Here is an 18446-nt window from a genome sequence, read left to right as displayed (position 1 = left end):
TTATCCCCACCCCAGCCCTCCAGCCCCTCTCCCCTGGAGTGTTGCCCCAGCAGGGTGCTCTGACATTGGGACAGGATGGAGCGATAACCTGGGTTCCTGGAGCCCCGTGGGTCTCATTCGTTCGTGCCCTATATCCTTATTTTTTCACTGCTCCCCTCTCCTCCACCAATCCCCTCCCCTCTCGATCTCTCCATCATTGGTTCTATCCTTTCTCTCTCTCTCTGTCATCTCTTTTTTGACCCCTTTCCTCTTTAGTTTAATCTCTCCTTTTATCTGCTCTCTCTCTCTCTCTCTCTCTCTCTCTCGCTCTCTCGCTCTCTCGCTCTCGCTCTCTCGCTCTCTCGCTCTCTCGCTCTCTCGCTCTCTCGCTCTCTCGCTCTCTCGCTCTCTCGCTCTCTCGCTCTCTCGCTCTCTCGCTCTCTCGCTCTCTCGCTCTCTCGCTCTCTCGCTCTCTCGCTCTCTCGCTCTCTCGCTCTCTCGCTCTCTCCCTCGCTCTCTCCCTCGCTCTCTCCCTCCCTCTCCCTCCCTCTATCTGGCCAGATGGTGTGTGTGCCTGGGGAGGAGAGGGTGGAATAGACGGAAGGGGAAGGAGGGAGGCGTGGGGGAGGGGCAGAGTCGCTCGCTGCATTCCTCTTCTCTGGGGCACCATCCCTCCATCCTCCAGCTCATGAATATTCATACAGTGTGTGTGCGTGGTAAAATGAGCCTCCGGTGTAGCAGCAAGAACAAAGCACAGCCATGTTGTATTATATGATCAAAAAGAGATGGCGCAGTGCTGCACGACCCTCATTATTATCCCCATAGTCCTCATTACCCTACTGACCACTGGGCCAATACACACCATAGTCCTCATTATCCTACTGACCACTGGGTCAATACACACCATAGTCACCATTACCCTACTGACCACTGGGTCAATACACACCATAGTCCTCATTACCCTACTGACCACTGGGCCAATACACACCATAGTCACCATTACCCTACTGACCACTGGGTCAATACACACCATAGTCCTCATTACCCTACTGACCACTGGGTCAATACACACCATAGTCACCATTACCCTACTGACCACTGGGTCAATACACACCATAGTCACCATTATCCTACTGACCACTGGGTCAATACACACCATAGTCACCATTATCCTACTGACCACTGGGTCAATACACACCATAGTCCTCATTACCCTACTGACCACTGGGTCAATACACACCATAGTCCCCATTATCCTACTGACCACTGGGTCAATACACACCATAGTCCCCATTATCCTACTGACCACTGGGTCAATACACACCATAGTCCCCATTATCCTACTGACCACTGGGTCAATACACACCATAGTCCCCAATACCCACCATAGTCCTCATTACCCTACTGACCACTGGGTCAATACACACCATAGTCCCCAATACCCACCATAGTCCCCATTATCCTACTGACCACTGGGTCAATACACACCATAGTCCTCATTATCCTACTGACCACTGGGTCAATACACACCATAGTCCCCATTATCCTACTGACCACTGGGTCAATACACATATTGCTCTACGGTAGGAAATGGACTGAAACAGGGAGGGACTACCTGAACTTGTCCAATAAGAAACACAACATTGTTGTTGCAATATGTTTTGGTAGGTTTTACCCTAATGAATACATCCCAGGTCCTGGAACAGAACCAGATGGGAGGAAGCTTTTTTAGACTCGAGTTCTGTCCCATATGGCACCCTATTTCCCTTTATAGTGCACTAATTTTGACCAGAGCTCTATGGCACTCTATTCCCTTTATAATGCACTACTTTTGACCAGGGCCCATAGTGGTCTAATCAAAATGAGTGCACTATATAGGGAATAGGGTGCCATATGGGATACAGACAGGCTATTTAGTGCTGAGTGACCCTACAGGTCCTTAGATGGACACTGTACATTCTGCTGCTTAATATATCCAGAAGTCTGGTCTATGTAGTCTGAGATTGAGCTGCTTCTAAATATATGTTGCTGTATCAGTATGGGGGCTCCCGAGTGGCGCAGCAGTCTAAGACCCTGCATCTCAGTGCTAGAGGTGTCACTACAGACCCTGGTTCGATCCCGGGCTGTATCACAACCGGCTGTGATCTGGAGTCCCATTGGGCGTCGCACAATTTGGCCCAGCATCGTCCGGGCTAGGGGAGGGTTTGGCCGGGGTAGGCCGTCATTGTAAATAAGAATTTGTTCTTAACTGACTTGCCCAGTTAAATAAGTAAATAAATAAATATATATATATATATATATATATATTGAATATTAAATATTAAATCTCTTGGTGGTCCACGGATCTCCAAATATTAATATAAAAAATCATGCTTATTTCTATGAATAGCAGATTAAACACATTTTGGCCAATGGATCTGTGAATACATTTAGAGGGTGTAATAAAATGCAATATTATTCATTTACAATTTTATGTTCTTAACCCTGGGCAACATGGGCCTGGGAGGCTCACAGAGACATTAGTATCCACAGTATTCTGTTCTTAACCCTGGGCAACATGGGCCTGGGAGGCTCACAGGGATATTGGTATCCACAGTACTCCACCAATTATCCATTTTTCAACTACATACTTATTTTATTCCACTATTATTAATAAATATATATATATATATATATATATATATATATATATATATATATATATATATATATATATATATACTGCTCAAAAAAATAAAGGGAACACTTAAACAACACAATGTAACTCCAAGTCAATCACACTTCTGTGAAATCAAACTGTCCACTTAGGAAGCAACACTGATTGACAATAAATTTAACATGCTATTGTGCAAATGGAATAGACAACAGGTGGAAATTATAGGCAATTAGCAAGACACCCCCAATAAAGGAGTGGTTCTGCAGGTGGTGACCACAGACCACTTCTCAGTTCCTATGCTTCCTGGCTGATGTTTTGGTCACTTTTGAATGCTGGCGGTGCTTTCACTCTAGTGGTAGCATGAGACGGAGTCTACAACCCACACAAGTGGCTCAGGTAGTGCAGCTCATCCAGGATGGCACATCAATGCGAGCTGTGGCAAGAAGGTTTGCTGTGTCTGTCAGCGTAGTGTCCAGAGCATGGAGGCGCTACCAGGAGACAGGCCAGTACATCAGGAGACGTGGAGGAGGCCGTAGGAGGGCAACAACCCAGCAGCAGGACCGCTACCTCCGCCTTTGTGCAAGGAGAAGCAGGTGGAGCACTGCCAGAGCCCTGCAAAATGACCTCCAGCAGGCCACAAATGTGCATGTGTCTGCTCAAACGGTCAGAAACAGACTCCATGAGGGTGGTATGAGGGCCCGACGTCCACAGGTGGGGGTTGTGCTTACAGCCCAACACCGTGCAGGACGTTTGGCATTTGCCAGAGAACACCAAGATTGGCAAATTCGCCACTGGCGCCCTGTGCTCTTCACAGATGAAAGCAGGTTCACACTGAGCACGTGACAGACGTGACAGAGTCTGGAGACGCCGTGGAGAACGTTCTGCTGCCTGCAACATCCTCCAGCATGACCGGTTTGGCGGGGGGTCAGTCATGGTGTGGGGTGGCATTTCTTTGGGGGGGGCCGCACAGCCCTCCATGTGCTCGCCAGAGGTAGCCTGACTGCCATTAGGTACCGAGATGAGATCCTCAGACCCCTTGTGAGACCATATGCTGGTGCGGTTGGCCCTGGGTTCCTCCTAATGCAAGACAATGCTAGACCTCATGTGGCTGGAGTGTGTCAGCAGTTCCTGCAAGGGGAAGGCATTGATGCTATGGACTGGCCCGCCCGCTCCCCAGACCTGAATCCAATTGAGCACATCTGGGACATCATGTCTCGCTCCATCCACCAACGCCACGTTGCACCACAGACTGTCCAGGAGTTGGTGGATGCTTTAGTCCAGGTCTGGGAGGAGATCCCTCAGGAGACCATCCGCCACCTCATCAGGAGCATGCCCAGGCGTTGTAGGGAGGTCATACAGGCACGTGGAGGCCACACACACTACTGAGCCTCATTTTGACTTGTTTTAAGGACATTACATCAAAGTTGGATCGGCCTGTAGTGTGGTTTTCCACTTTAATTTTGAGTGTGACTCCAAATCCAGACCTCCATGGGTTGATAAATTGGATTTCCATTGATTATTTTTGTGTGATTTTGTTGTCAGCACATTCAACTATGTAAAGAAAAAAAGTATTTAATAAGATTATTTCTTTCATTCAGATCTAGGATGTGTTGTTTAAGTGTTCCCTTTATTTTTTTGAGCAGTATATATTTTTATTTTATTTACGTAAAAGCACTAATTTAACGCTAGAATCCTTAGTTGCTACATCCATTTTTGGTATGGCAAACCCTGATGTTCCCACTGATTCTTGAAGAATATAACTTATAAGTGCTTCATGAGCTTAGTTCAGCTGTCCTACCTCATCAGAACCCAAAATATAACCTGGTTTTACTACAATGTTTGGAAACAAACTAAATGTAAACAAACACTGTATAGCCTCAAAACACGGTTAAAACTATAATGTTGATATCATGGATGGTCAGTCCTTGCATCCATAGCTCTGTCTAATCTGAGTGGTTATATTTCTCCAGGCCCATCCCTCAGCTTTTTACCGAGACTTGAAATTAGCTTGAAAATTGCCAAATGTTATCTCCGGTGCAAAGAGGTGGGCCTTGTTTAAAATGTTCCTTCTCAGGGCCCGACACTTTGTTTGTCCGGCCCTGCACTGCTGAAGTCATAAACTCCTTCTATGCTATTTCTGTCTCACTGGAGTTATGAAGGGGCCCCTGGCCCCAACATGTTGGAGAACCCTTTATCTAGTGTTTCAACTGTAGCCTATATACAGGCTGCTGCTAAGAACAGCTTCCTGGTGTGGTGTACTGCTCATTGGAGATGGCCTATGTGCTGATGTTAGCCTGGCTAACACACACACACACACACTCTGCCTGGCTAGCCCATATATGTCTCCTCCAGCTTTCATAACACACTCTGGAAGACATGTACTCACTATGACAGATGCTAAAAGCACGTCTCGCTACACGTTGGGTTTAAGACTAAGAGACGAACGCACCAGACTGTGTGTGTTGCGACACAGGGAGATTGCTGGAGCATGGAGAATATACTTGGCCTCTCGTGTGTGTGTGTGTCTGTCTGTGTGTGTGTGTGTGTGTGTGTGTGCCTGCCTATGTCTGTCTCTGTGAACTAGTGTCTGTCTGTAGCTGAGCTGGGTGAAGTGTAAAATGCTGATCACCAGTCTACTACTCTATTCTCTCTACTGTATTAGGGCAGGCAGGCCAGTCTAAAGGCGGGCGGGCCAGTCTAAAGGCGGGCGGGCCAGTCTAAAGGCGGGCGGGCTAATGTTCAGGAACTGTCGGCAGCTACCACTACTACTATATACCAGCTGTCTGGACTGAGGGGCTGACTGTGACTCAAAACTCACCCTTACGAACACGTGTGTGTGTGTGTGTGTGTTGCAAAGAGAATGCTCTGAGTTTTACTTATAAAGTATACACATTATAGTAGGTCCTACAGTAGAGCAGGGAATTGCCAGGTACCTCACGATACCATATTATCATGGCATATTCCATACGCACAAAAAGCTTATTTCTCTCATTCTGTGCACAAATTTGTTTACATCCCTGTTAGTGAGCATTTCTCCTTTGCCAAGATAATCCATCCACCTGCCAGGTGTAGCATATCAAGAAGCTGATTAAACCGCATGATCATTACACAGGTGCACCTTGTGTTGGGGACAATAAATGGCCACTCTAAAATGTGCAGTTTTGTCACACAACACGATTCCACAGACTGGTGGACATTTCTGCATGCTGACTGCAGGACTGTCCACCAGAGCTGTTGCCAGGGAATGTAATGTTCATTTCTCCACCATAAGCCACCTCCAACGTTGTTTGAGAGAATTTGACAGTACGGCCTCTCAACCGCACAACCCTGTTATGGCGTCATGTGGGCGAGTGTTTTGCTGATGTCAACGTTGTGAGCAGAGTGCCCCATGGTGGAGATGGGGTTATGGTATGGGCAGGCATAAGCTACAGACAACGAACACAATTGCATTTTATTGATGGCAATTTGAACACACAGAGATACCGTGACATTGTCGTGTCATTCATCCACCACCATCACCTCATGTTTCAGCATGATAATCCACAGCCCCATTCATCCACCACCATCACATCATGTTTCAGCATGATAATCCACGGCCCCATTCATCCACCACCATCACCTCATGTTTCAGCATGATAATACACGACCTCATGTCACAAGGATCTGTACACAATTCCTGGAAGCTGTAAATGTCCCAGTTCTTCCATGACCAGCATACTCACTAGACATGTTACCCATTGAGCATGTTTTGGATGCTCTGGATTGACATGTACAACAGTGTTCCAGGTCCCGCCAATATCCAGCAACTTCACACAGCCACTGAAGAGGAGTGGGACAACATTCCACAGGCCACAATCAACAGCCTGATCAACTCTATGTGAAGGAGATGTGTTGCGCTGCATAAGGCAAATGGTCACACCAGATACTGACTGGTTTTCTGATCCACGACCCTACTTTTTTTTTTTTTTTTTAAGATATGCATCCGTTGGACAGATAACTGTATTCCCAGTCATGTGATATCCATAGATTAGGGGCTTATAAATATATTTAAATTGACTGATGACCTTATGAACTGTAACTCAGTAACATCTTTGAATATGTTGCGTTCATATTTATGTTCAGTATATGTGAATTGCGATTTGAAACTGATTTTGTTGCAATTGGATGTTCCCAACATATTTCTCACCATATGTCTGCTGCAGAGAGATGAGACGGCCATGTGAACTAGTTCTATTCAATCATGGAAATAAAAGTGCTGAGGACAAATTGGCTCCCTAATTTAAAATAAGTTGGAGAACAAGCTATGAAGGAAAATACTGGAGTTCTGCTGCAAATCATATGGTAGTATTCTTTATAATCCATCCATGATGTCTAGTAGTCTGTCTGAGAGAAGCCAGCCTCTCCTCCCCTGTCCTCTCCCATCCTCCCCTCTCTCCTCTCCTCTCTGGGTAGACACAGGTCTGTGGTGGGGATGTAATTGGGTATCTGGTCTCCTGTCCTGTCCTCTCTGGGTAGACACAGGTCTGTGGTGGGGATGTAATTGGGTATCTGGTCTCCTCTCCTCTCTGGGTAGACACAGGTCTGTGGTGGGCATGTAATTGGGTATCTGGTCTCCTGTAGAGACGCCCTGTATCGATTCAAACACGCTCTTCTGACCCTCAAGGTGGCATGTCGGCCTGGTGGAAGGTTTATAGCTCCTTCGTAGCGCTCGCTCTTTCTCTCCCATCGCTATCTCCACGCCCTCCTCCCTATCTGATGACAGTCAGGTACATAGACACTAGGTTAATATGATCTGACCTCCCTCTCTGATGACAGGTACATAGACACTAGGTTAATATGATCTGACCTCCCTCTCTGATGACAGGTACATAGACACTAGGTTAATATGATCTGACCTCCCTCTCTGATGACAGTCAGGTACATAGACACTAGGTTAATATGATCTGACCTCCCTCTCTGATGACAGTCAGGTACATAGACACTAGGTTAATATGATCTGACCTCCCTCTCTGATGACAGTCAGGTACATAGACACTAGGTTAATATGATCTGACCTCCCTCTCTGATGACAGTCAGGTACATAGACACTAGGTTAATATGATCTGACCTCCCTCTCTGATGACAGGTACATAGACACTAGGTTAATATGATCTGACCTCCCTCTCTGATGACAGTCAGGTACATAGACACTAGGTTAATATGATCTGACCTCCCTCTCTGATGACAGGTAGATAGACACTAGGTTAATATGATCTGACCTCCCTCTCTGATGACAGTCAGGTACATAGACACTAGGTTAATATGATCTGACCTCCCTCTCTGATGACAGGTAGATAGACACTAGGTTAATATGATCTGACCTCCCTCTCTGATGACAGTCAGGTACATAGACACTAGGTTAATATGATCTGACCTCCCTCTCTGATGACAGTCAGGTACATAGACACTAGGTTAATATGATCTGACCTCCCTCTCTGATGACAGGTAGATAGACACTAGGTTAATATGATCTGACCTCTTGTGATTTTTTTTTATTTATTACATCTAATCTCAGCCTGAACTGAATCAAATGGCCTCCCCTCCACCACCTCCCTCTGTTGTCCTCCTTTCCTCAGTGTAGAGCTCACCTTGAGCTTTTGTATGTGTTACATTCTTCATCAGCTATAGTATGTTGTCAACCATCTCTAAGCTGTGATAGCTATGTTCGATTGCCATAGTGGTATCATTCTGTCCCCAATACCAGTGCTGTGATAGGATACAGTTAGGGGCTAGTTCCTGGTTTCAGCTCCTAACTCCTCTCTCTTGGTGCAATGATAGGATATAGTTGGGGCTAGTTCCTGGTTTCAGCTCCTAACTCCTCCCTCTTGGTGCTGTGATAGGATATAGTTAGGGGCTAGTTCCTGGTTTCAGCTCCTAACTCCTCCTTCTTGGTGCTGTGATAGGATATAGTCAGGGGCTAGTTCCTGGTTTCAGCTCCTAACTCCTCCCTCTTGGTGCTGTGATAGGATATAGTTATGGGCTAGTTCCTGGTTTCAGCTCCTAACTCCTCCCTCTTGGTGCTCACAGATCTAATAAATGCTACTCAATATGTTACAAGTCATTTGCTGTAATGTCAAACTTTCTAGAGAATATTATAATACATGAATAATAAGAATAAGAATTTCTCTCCTAAATGTTAATTTAATTATTTCCCCCACAGTGGCTATCAATGGGTATATGATTAAGCACATGGTTACTTTAACATGACTAACATCCCTCTCGTCTCTCCTGTCTGTCTCTTTCTGTCTCTCTCTCTGTCTCACTCTCTGTCTCTCTCTCTGTCTCTCTCTCTGTCTCTCTCTTTCTGTCTCTCTCTCTGTCTCTCTCTTTCTGTCTCTCTCTCTGTCTCTCCTGTCTGTCTCTCTCTCTGTCTCTCCTGTCTGTCTCTCTCTCTCTCTCTCTCTCTGTCTCTCTCTCTGTCTCTCTCTGTCTCTCTCTCTGTCTCTCCTGTCTGTCTCTTTCTGTCTCTCTGTCTCTCCTGTCGGTCTCTGTCTCTCTCCTGTCGGTCTCTGTCTCTCTCCTGTCGGTCTCTGTCTCTCTCCTGTCGGTCTCTGTGTCTCTCCTGTCGGTCTCTGTGTCTCTCCTGTCTCTCTCTGTCTCTCTCCTGTCTGTCTCCCCTACAGTGGGTATCCCAACGATCAAGTGGTGTGGGGCAGAGGGTGACTACAATGTGATGGTGATGGAGCTGTTAGGCCCCAGTCTGGAAGACCTGTTCAACTTCTGCTCCCGCAAGTTCTCCCTGAAGACTGTCCTGCTGCTGGCTGACCAGATGGTAAGAGACTGGCGTGTGTGTGCACTGGGGCAGGGCGCGTGCCAACCTGGGGGTACGGGTCCACCTTCAGGGGCCACCCCCATCCTGAATGACACTGGCCACCACCCCCACCCTGAATGACACTGGCCACCACCCCCACCCTGAATGACACTGGCCACCACCCCCACCCTGAATGACACTGGCCACCACCCCCACCCTGAATGACACTGGCCACCACCCCCACCCTGAATGACACTGGCCACCACCCCCATCCTGAATGACACTGGCCACCACCCCCATCCTGAATGACACTGGCCACCACCCCCATCCTGAATGACACTGGCCACCACCCCCATCCTGAATGACACTGGCCACCACCCCCATCTTGAATGACACTGGCCACCACCCCCACCCTGAATGACACTGGCCACCACCCCCACCCTGAATGACACTGGCCACCACCCCCACCCTGAATGACACTGGCCACCACCCCCATCCTGAATGACACTGGCCATCTCTTAACTCTGCCTCCATTGTGAATGTTAGGAAGCCTTGTCCCACTGTGACCATGCAGCCTCTCAGGCTGATGTAGAAGCACCTCCATGTTGGCTTCACGATTCTATTTGCATTGTGTGTCAGTGTGTGTCAGGTTTGTATTGCTGAATATGGGTCTTCCTCCTCCTTGTTAGTTCTTGTTTTAGTAGGGTCTCATTAGCCGACGCCAATGGAGACGGCTAGTCGTACTGGGGTCAGACACATAACCAAAAACACATTACAGACAAACGACTTTACAATTGACATCCATTTAAAACATTGACATGTAGTGTATCAGTTCCACCTGTCAGTACATACAACACATAGATCCCACTGTTGAACCAGTCAGATGGGTCTGGATCAGAAGCTGTTTATTCTACTGTCTGTCCTAGGCCAGGCTACATTGATAATACAGTGGTGTCACAGTTAGTCAGCTAAAATTGTTGACAGTTAGTTAGCAATTAGGGAAGTAACGATTCACCGATACCCATCGATTCAAATGTTTAAGCATGCATCGATCAGAGAAGCCATTCAAAACGTTCCGAATTGATGGTTCAGTCACATTTTTGGCTCATATTATTACGTTCTTTCTACCTTCTGAAAAATACCTCATCTTTTCCGACAACTGATGCATCCTGTTCTTCAGTGTCTAACTGGGTGGATCCGTGTTCACAGTGGTTGATCTACAGGTCATTTAGCATGCTGAACAGGTCCAGTAATATCTGTAACTTAGTCAAACTACATCCTGTATGTCTTATGGTGTATGTAGGATGCTTCCAATAAGGGAAACTGGGCATCTACCACCACACTATCAATTAGAGGGGGAGATCTATATAGCACAACTTTGAATTTCACCCCGTCTCATAATGGAATGGTTTAGACCGTTTGGAAGTTTTGACTCAGAGAGCTTCTCTTCTTCTCCTGCTTCAACCGTGGCAGTGAGGTCGCTGTCCTATGACATATCTCCTTGTTTCAAGCAAAACTACCAAAACTATTGCCGATGGTGAACCTGAACAATCTACATACAAATGTAATGTAAATATATAGGTCTGTTGTCATTTCTATCCGTTTGTAATGCTGAGATGGGTATGGAGAAACCCCTGCCCTGGATCTAGATACGTATCCAATCACCTTGAAAAGGAAAGATCACATCCCGATTAGCATTCGCTTCTACTTCATTTTTTGCAACAGTAGTGCTGCAGTGTTTATAATACCAGGTGTCCTCCAGGTGTTTATACTACCAGGTGTTTATACTACCAGCTGTCCTCCAGGTGTTTATAATACCAGGTGTCCTCCAGGTGTTTATACTACCAGCTGTCCTCCAGGTGTTTATAATACCAGGTGTCCTCCAGGTGTTTATACTACCAGGTGTTTATAATACCAGCTGTCCTCCAGGTGTTTATACTACCAGGTGTTTATAATACCAGGTGTTTATACTACCAGGTGTCCTCCAGGTGTTTATACTACCAGGTGTTTATACTACCAGGTGTCCTCCAGGTGTTAAAAATACCAGGTGTCCTCCAGGTGTTTATACTACCAGGTGTTTATACTACCAGGTGTTTATACTACCAGGTGTTTATACTACCAGGTGTCCTCCAGGTGTTTATACTACCAGGTGTTTATACTACCAGGTGTCCTCCAGGTGTTTATACTACCAGGTGTCCTCCAGGTGTTAAAAATACCAGGTGTCCTCCAGGTGTTTATACTACCAGGTGTCCTCCAGGTGTTTATACTACCAGGTGTTTATACTACCAGGTGTCCTCCAGGTGTTTATACTACCAGGTGTTTATACTACCAGGTGTCCTCCAGGTGTTAAAAATACCAGGTGTCCTCCAGGTGTTTATACTACCAGGTGTTTATACTACCAGGTGTTTATACTACCAGGTGTTTATACTACCAGGTGTCCTCCAGGTGTTTATACTACCAGGTGTTTATACTACCAGGTGTCCTCCAGGTGTTTATACTACCAGGTGTCCTCCAGGTGTTAAAATACCAGGTGTCCTCCAGGTGTTTATACTACCAGGTGTCCTCCAGGTGTTAAAAATACCAGGTGTCCTCCAGGTGTTTATACTACCAGGTGTCCTCCAGGTGTTTATACTACCAGGTGTCCTCCAGGTGTTAAAAATACCAGGTGTCCTCCAGGTGTTTATACTACCAGGTGTCCTCCAGGTGTTAAAAATACCAGGTGTCCTCCAGGTGTTAAAAATACCAGGTGTCCTCCAGGTGTTAAAATACCAGGTGTCCTCCAGTTGTTTATAATACCAGGTGTCCTCCAGGTGTTTATACTACCAGGTGTTTATACTACCAGGTGTTTATACTACCAGGTGTCCTCCAGGTATTTATACTACCAGGTGTTTATACTACCAGGTGTCCTCAGGTGTTTATACTACCAGGTGTTTATACTACCAGGTGTCCTCCAGGTGTTTATACTACCAGGTGTTTATACTACCAGGTGTCCTCAGGTGTTTATACTACCAGGTGTTTATACTACCAGGTGTTTATACTACCAGGTGTCCTCCAGGTGTTTATACTACCAGGTGTTTATACTACCAGGTGTCCTCCAGGTGTTTATACTACCAGGTGTTTATACTACCAGGTGTCCTCAGGTGTTTATACTACCAGGTGTTTATACTACCAGGTGTCCTCCAGGTGTTTATACTACCAGGTGTCCTCCAGTTTACATTTTACTATTGACAGCCATCATGTTTATTCACGTTCTATGCGCATTATTGATTATGCGCATTATTGATTATGCTAAAGCTGTTATTAATCGAGCTCTCTCCTGTCCTCTCCAGATCAGACTAGCTGTTATTGATCAAGCTCTCTCCTGTCCTCTCCAGATCAGACTAGCTGTTATTGATCGAGCTCTCTCCTGTCCTCTCCAGATCAGACTAGCTGTTATTGATCAAGCTCTCTCCTCTCCAGATCAGACTAGCTGTTATTGATCAAGCTCTCTCCTCTCCAGATCAGACTAGCTGTTATTGATCGAGCTCTCTCCTCTCCAGATCAGCCGTATAGAGTACATCCACTCTAAGAACTTCATCCACAGAGACGTGAAGCCAGACAACTTCCTGATGGGCCTGGGCAAGAAGGGTAACCTGGTGTACATCATCGACTTTGGCCTGGCCAAGAAGTACCGTGACGCCCGCACACACCAGCACATCCCCTACCGCGAGAACAAGAATCTGACCGGCACAGCACGCTACGCATCCATCAACACACACCTGGGAATCGGTAGGATATATACACTATATATACAAAAGTATGTGGACACCCCTTCAAATTAGTGGATTCGGCTATTTCAGCCACACCCTTTGCTGACAGGTGTATAAAATCGAGCACACAGCCATGCAATCTCCATAGACAAACATTGGCAGTAGAAGGGCCTTACTGAAGAGCTCAGTGACTTTCAACGTGGCACCGTCATAGGATGCCACCTTTCTAACAAGTCAGTTCGTCAAATTTCTGCCCTGCTACAGCTGCCCGGTCAACTGTAACTGTTGTTATTGTGAAGTGGAAACATCTAGAACGGCTCAACCGTGAAGGTAGGCCACACAAGCTCACAGAACAGAACACTTCCAAGTTCCAAACTACCTCTGGAAGCAACGTCAGCACAAGAACTGTTCGTTGGGAGCTTTGTGAAATGAGTTTCCATGGCCGAGCAGCCGCACACAAACCTAAGATCACCATGCGCAATGCCAAGCGTCAGCTGAAGATGTACTCTGGAGTGATGAATCATGCTGCACCATCTGGCAGTCCGACGGATGAATCTGGTTTTTTCGGATGCCAGGAGAACGCTACCTGCCCCAATGCATAGTGCCAACTGTAAAGTTTGGTGGAGGAGGAATAATGGTCTGGGGCTGTTTTTCATGGTTCGGGCCCCTTAGTTACAGTGAAGGGAGATCTTAACTCTACAGCATACAATTACATTCTAGACAATTCTGTGCTTCCAGCTTTGTGAGAACAGTTTGGGGAAGGGCCCTTTCCTGTTTCAGCATGACAATACCCCCGTACACAAAGCGAGGTCCATACAGAAATGGTTTGTAGATTGGTGTGGAAGAACTTGACTGACCTGCACAGAGCCCTGACCTCAACCCCATCGAACACCTGAATTGGAACGCTGACTGCGAGTCAGGCCTAATCACCCAACATCACTCATGCCCTTGTAGCTGAATAGAAGCAAGTCCCCTCAGCAATGTTCCAACATCTAGTGGAAAGCCTTCCCAGAAGAGTGGAGGCTGTTATAGCAGCAAAGGGGGACCAACTCCATATGAATACCCATGATTTTGGAATGAGATGTTCGACATGTCCACATACTTTTGGCAATATATATAAACAAACACATACACTAGTTACACACACCAGGGAACAGGTACACAACACAAACACCCTGACCCTCTCTCCCCCTCTCTCCTCTCTCTACAGAGCAGTCTCGTCGCGATGACCTGGAGTCTCTTGGCTATGTCCTGATGTACTTCAACCTGGGCAGTCTGCCCTGGCAGGGCCTGAAGGCCGCCACTAAGAGACAGAAGTACGAACGCATCAGTGAGAAGAAGATGTCCACCCCCATCGAGGTCCTCTGTAAAGGATACCCATGTGGGTAGTTGAAAGACCTGTCTGTGGCTGGACGTTGATGAGGTTTTCTCAAGTCAAAACAGGGCGTTTTTGCATAGTACACCCTTGTTCATATAGAATTTCCACTCCCAGTCTTTGAAAGTGGATAGCTCTTCTGTGGTCCAAAGTGTGATGGATAGGGTTAGGAGTTTTTCCTGAGCATGTGACCTAACCAGGAAGAAAGCTGATCAGATTCAGACGGTCTGTTTGTAGTGTATGTCTTGTTGTCTTGGAGACTAGAGGATTCACATTCAGGCATTTTATTCCACATACATATTATACAGCTGGATTTCTAAAGAGCTGTGTCTTGACCCATCCTCTCCTTTCTCCTCTCAGCGGAGTTTGCTACGTACCTGAACTTCTGCCGTTCTCTGCGGTTCGATGACAAGCCAGACTACTCTTACCTCAGACAGCTGTTCAGAAACCTGTTCCACAGACAGGGCTTCTCCTACGACTACGTCTTCGACTGGAACATGCTCAAGTTTGTGAGGAACATCTCTGCTACGTCTGATTCATCCCCTTCATTACATTGACCCGGACTGGAATCGTTTCATCACAATAATATCTCCGTTCTCCTGAAGTGTACACTCGTTCACTACTTCCAACACATCTGAAAACCGTTGGGATTGGTGGAGACATGGGCTAGTGGGAGTTTCCACTGTAAGTCAGTGATGTGAACCAGTGCACACTTTAGGAGGAAGGAGAGGTAATTCAGACATAGTAATGGAATGTCCAAGGTGGCCATTTTGTTGGTCTACGAATAGCAGTGGTGTCCCTGGCAACGGCAGCCATTTTGAATGCTGATTAAGCAAATTCCTGGTCAATAAGATCCCATGGTGTTGTTGTGATAGTGAAGGGTTGGGAGGTGGGACAGTGTAACCGTTGTCTCCATGGTATTGTTGTGATGGTGAAGGGTTGGGAGGTGGGACAGTGTAACTGTTGTCTCCATGGTGTTGTTGTGATGGTGAAGGGTTGGGAGGTGGGACAGTGTAACTGTTGTCTCCATGGTGTTGTATGTCTCTGTGTGTACAGGGCGCCAACAGGGCAGCGGAGGATGCAGAGAGGGAGAGGAGAGCCGGTGAGGACAGACTGAGACAGGGACAGGCCAGGGCCCCTGCAGGGGCCAGAGGGATCCCCTCCGCCTCCGGACGACCCAGAGGAGCACAGGACGCAGCCGCACCCGCACCCCTTACACCCACCTCACACACAGGTTAGTGAAAACACTGAATTGGTTAAATAAAGGTTGATCACCAGGTATGGAGGTCTCTCTCTCTAACCCCAGGTATCTGTCCTCTATCCCAGGTATGGAGGTCTCTCTCTAACCCCAGGTATCTGTCCTCTATCCCAGGTATGGAGGTCTCTCTCTATAACCCCAGGTATCTGTCCTCTATCCCAGGTATGGAGGTCTCTCTCTAACCCCAGGTATCTGTCCTCTATCCCAGGTATGGAGGTCTCTCTCTCTAACCCCAGGTATCTGTCCTCTATCCCAGGTATGGAGGTCTCGCTCTCTAACCCCAGGTATCTGTCCTCTATCCCAGGTATGGAGGTCTCTCTCTCTAACCCCAGGTATCTGTCCTCTATCCCAGGTATGGAGGTCTCTCTCTCTAACCCCAGGTATCTGTCCTCTATCCCAGGTATGGAGGTCTCTCTCTATAACCCCAGGTATCTGTCCTCTATCCCAGGTATGGAGGTCTCTCTCTCTAACCCCAGGTATCTGTCCTCTATCCCAGGTATGGAGGTCTCTCTCTCTAACCCCAGGTATCTGTCCTCTATCCCAGGTATGGAGGTCTCTCTCTCTAACCCCAGGTATCTGTCCTCTATCCCAGGTATGGAGGTCTCTCTCTCTAACCCCAGGTATCTGTCCTCTATCCCAGGTATGGAGGTCTCTCTCTCTAACCCCAGGTATCTGTCCTCTATCCCAGGTATGGAGGTCTCTCTCTCTAACCCCAGGTATCTGTCCTCTATCCCAGGTATGGAGGTCTCTCTCTCTAACCCCAGGTATCTGTCCTCTATCCCAGGTATGGAGGTCTCTCTCTCTAACCCCAGGTATCTGTCCTCTATCCCAGGTATGGAGGTCTCTCTCTCTAACCCCAGGTATCTGTCCACTATCCCAGGTATGGAGGTCTCTCTCTCTAACCCCAGGTATCTGTCCTCTATCCCAGGTATGGAGGTCTCTCTCTCTAACCCCAGGTATCTGTCCTCTATCCCAGGTATGGAGGTCTCTCTCTCTAACCCCAGGTATCTGTCCTCTATCCCAGGTATGGAGGTCTCTCTCTCTAACCCCAGGTATCTGTCCTCTATCCCAGGTATGGAGGTCTCTCTCTAACCCCAGGTATCTGTCCTCTATCCCAGGTATGGAGGTCTCTCTCTCTAACCCCAGGTATCTGTCCTCTATCCCAGGTATGGAGGTCTCTCTCTCTAACCCCAGGTATCTGTCCTCTATCCCAGGTATGGAGGTCTCTCTAACCCCAGTTATCTGTCCTCTATCCCAGGTATGGAGGTCTCTCTCTCTATCCCAGGTATCTGTCCTCTATCCCAGGTATGGAGGTCTCTCTCTCTAACCCCAGGTATCTGTCCTCTATCCCAGGTATGGAGGTCTCTCTCTCTAACCCCAGGTATCTGTCCTCTATCCCAGGTATGGAGGTCTCTCTCTCTAACCCCAGGTATCTGTCCTCTATCCCAGGTATGGAGGTCTCTCTCTCTAACCCCAGGTATCTGTCCTCTATCCCAGGTATGGAGGTCTCTCTCTAACCCCAGGTATCTGTCCTCTATCCCAGGTATGGAGGTCTCTCTCTATAACCCCAGGTATCTGTCCTCTATCCCAGGTATGGAGGTCTCTCTCTAATCCCAGGTATCTGTCCTCTATCCCAGGTATGGAGGTCTCTCTCTCTAACCCCAGGTATCTGTCCTCTATCCCAGGTATGGAGGTCTCTCTCTCTAACCCCAGGTATCTGTCCTCTATCCCAGGTATGGAGGTCTCTCTCTCTAACCCCAGGTATCTGTCCTCTATCCCAGGTATGGAGGTCTCTCTCTAATCCCAGGTATCTGTCCTCTATCCCAGGTATGGAGGTCTCTCTCTCTAACCCCAGGTATCTGTCCTCTATCCCAGGTATGGAGGTCTCTCTAACCCCAGGTATCTGTCCTCTATCCCAGGTATCTGTCCTCTATCCCAGGTATCTGTCCTCTATCCCAGGTATGGAGGTCTCTCTCTAATCCCAGGTATCTGTCCTCTATCCCAGGTATGGAGGTCTCTCTCTCTAACCCCAGGTATCTGTCCTCTATCCCAGGTATGGAGGTCTCTCTAACCCCAGGTATCTGTCCTCTATCCCAGGTATCTGTCCTCTATCCCAGGTATCTGTCCTCTATCCCAGGTATGGAGGTCTCTCTCTCTAACCCCAGTTATCTGTCCTCTATCCCAGGTATGGAGGTCTCTCTCTCTAACCCCAGGTATCTGTCCTCTATCCCAGGTATGGAGGTCTCTCTCTAACCCCAGGTATCTGTCCTCTATCCCAGGTATGGAGGTCTCTCTCTCTATCCCAGGTATCTGTCCTCTATCCCAGGTATGGAGGTCTCTCTAACCCCAGGTATCTGTCCTCTATCCCAGGTATGGAGGTCTCTCTAACCCCAGGTATCTGTCCTCTATCCCAGGTATCTGTCCTCTATCCCAGGTATCTGTCCTCTATCCCAGGTATGGAGGTCTCTCTCTCTAACCCCAGTTATCTGTCCTCTATCCCAGGTATGGAGGTCTCTCTCTCTAACCCCAGGTATCTGTCCTCTATCCCAGGTATGGAGGTCTCTCTCTCTAACCCCAGGTATCTGTCCTCTATGCCAGGTATGGAGGTCTCTCTCTCTAACCCCAGGTATCTGTCCTCT

The 18446-nt window shown here is 47.4% G+C and overlaps 1 protein-coding gene and 1 long non-coding RNA gene across 3 annotated transcripts in view; both read left to right on the top strand.

Annotated features, from left to right (window-relative positions):
• Nucleotides 1–18446, top strand: part of LOC115161922 (casein kinase I) — a 59253-nt gene that overhangs the window by 24619 nt on the left and 16188 nt on the right. For both annotated transcript variants that reach the window (XM_029713176.1, XM_029714001.1), the window contains exons 3-7: nucleotides 9298–9446; nucleotides 12965–13193; nucleotides 14385–14555; nucleotides 14910–15058; nucleotides 15606–15783. In XM_029713176.1, coding sequence (XP_029569036.1) covers nucleotides 9298–9446; nucleotides 12965–13193; nucleotides 14385–14555; nucleotides 14910–15058; nucleotides 15606–15783 — 876 coding nt within the window. The remainder of the gene's footprint in view (nucleotides 1–9297; nucleotides 9447–12964; nucleotides 13194–14384; nucleotides 14556–14909; nucleotides 15059–15605; nucleotides 15784–18446) is intronic.
• Nucleotides 11814–12131, top strand: LOC115179741 (uncharacterized). The gene is made up of 3 exons (XR_003873019.1): nucleotides 11814–11929; nucleotides 11967–12063; nucleotides 12102–12131. It is a non-coding gene; the product is annotated as an uncharacterized LOC115179741 (long non-coding RNA).

Source organism: Salmo trutta, chromosome 1 (assembly GCF_901001165.1).
Source record: "Salmo trutta chromosome 1, fSalTru1.1, whole genome shotgun sequence".
NCBI classification, from domain to species: Eukaryota; Metazoa; Chordata; class Actinopteri; order Salmoniformes; family Salmonidae; genus Salmo; species Salmo trutta.
This window is presented reverse-complemented; position numbering and strand designations above follow the sequence as displayed.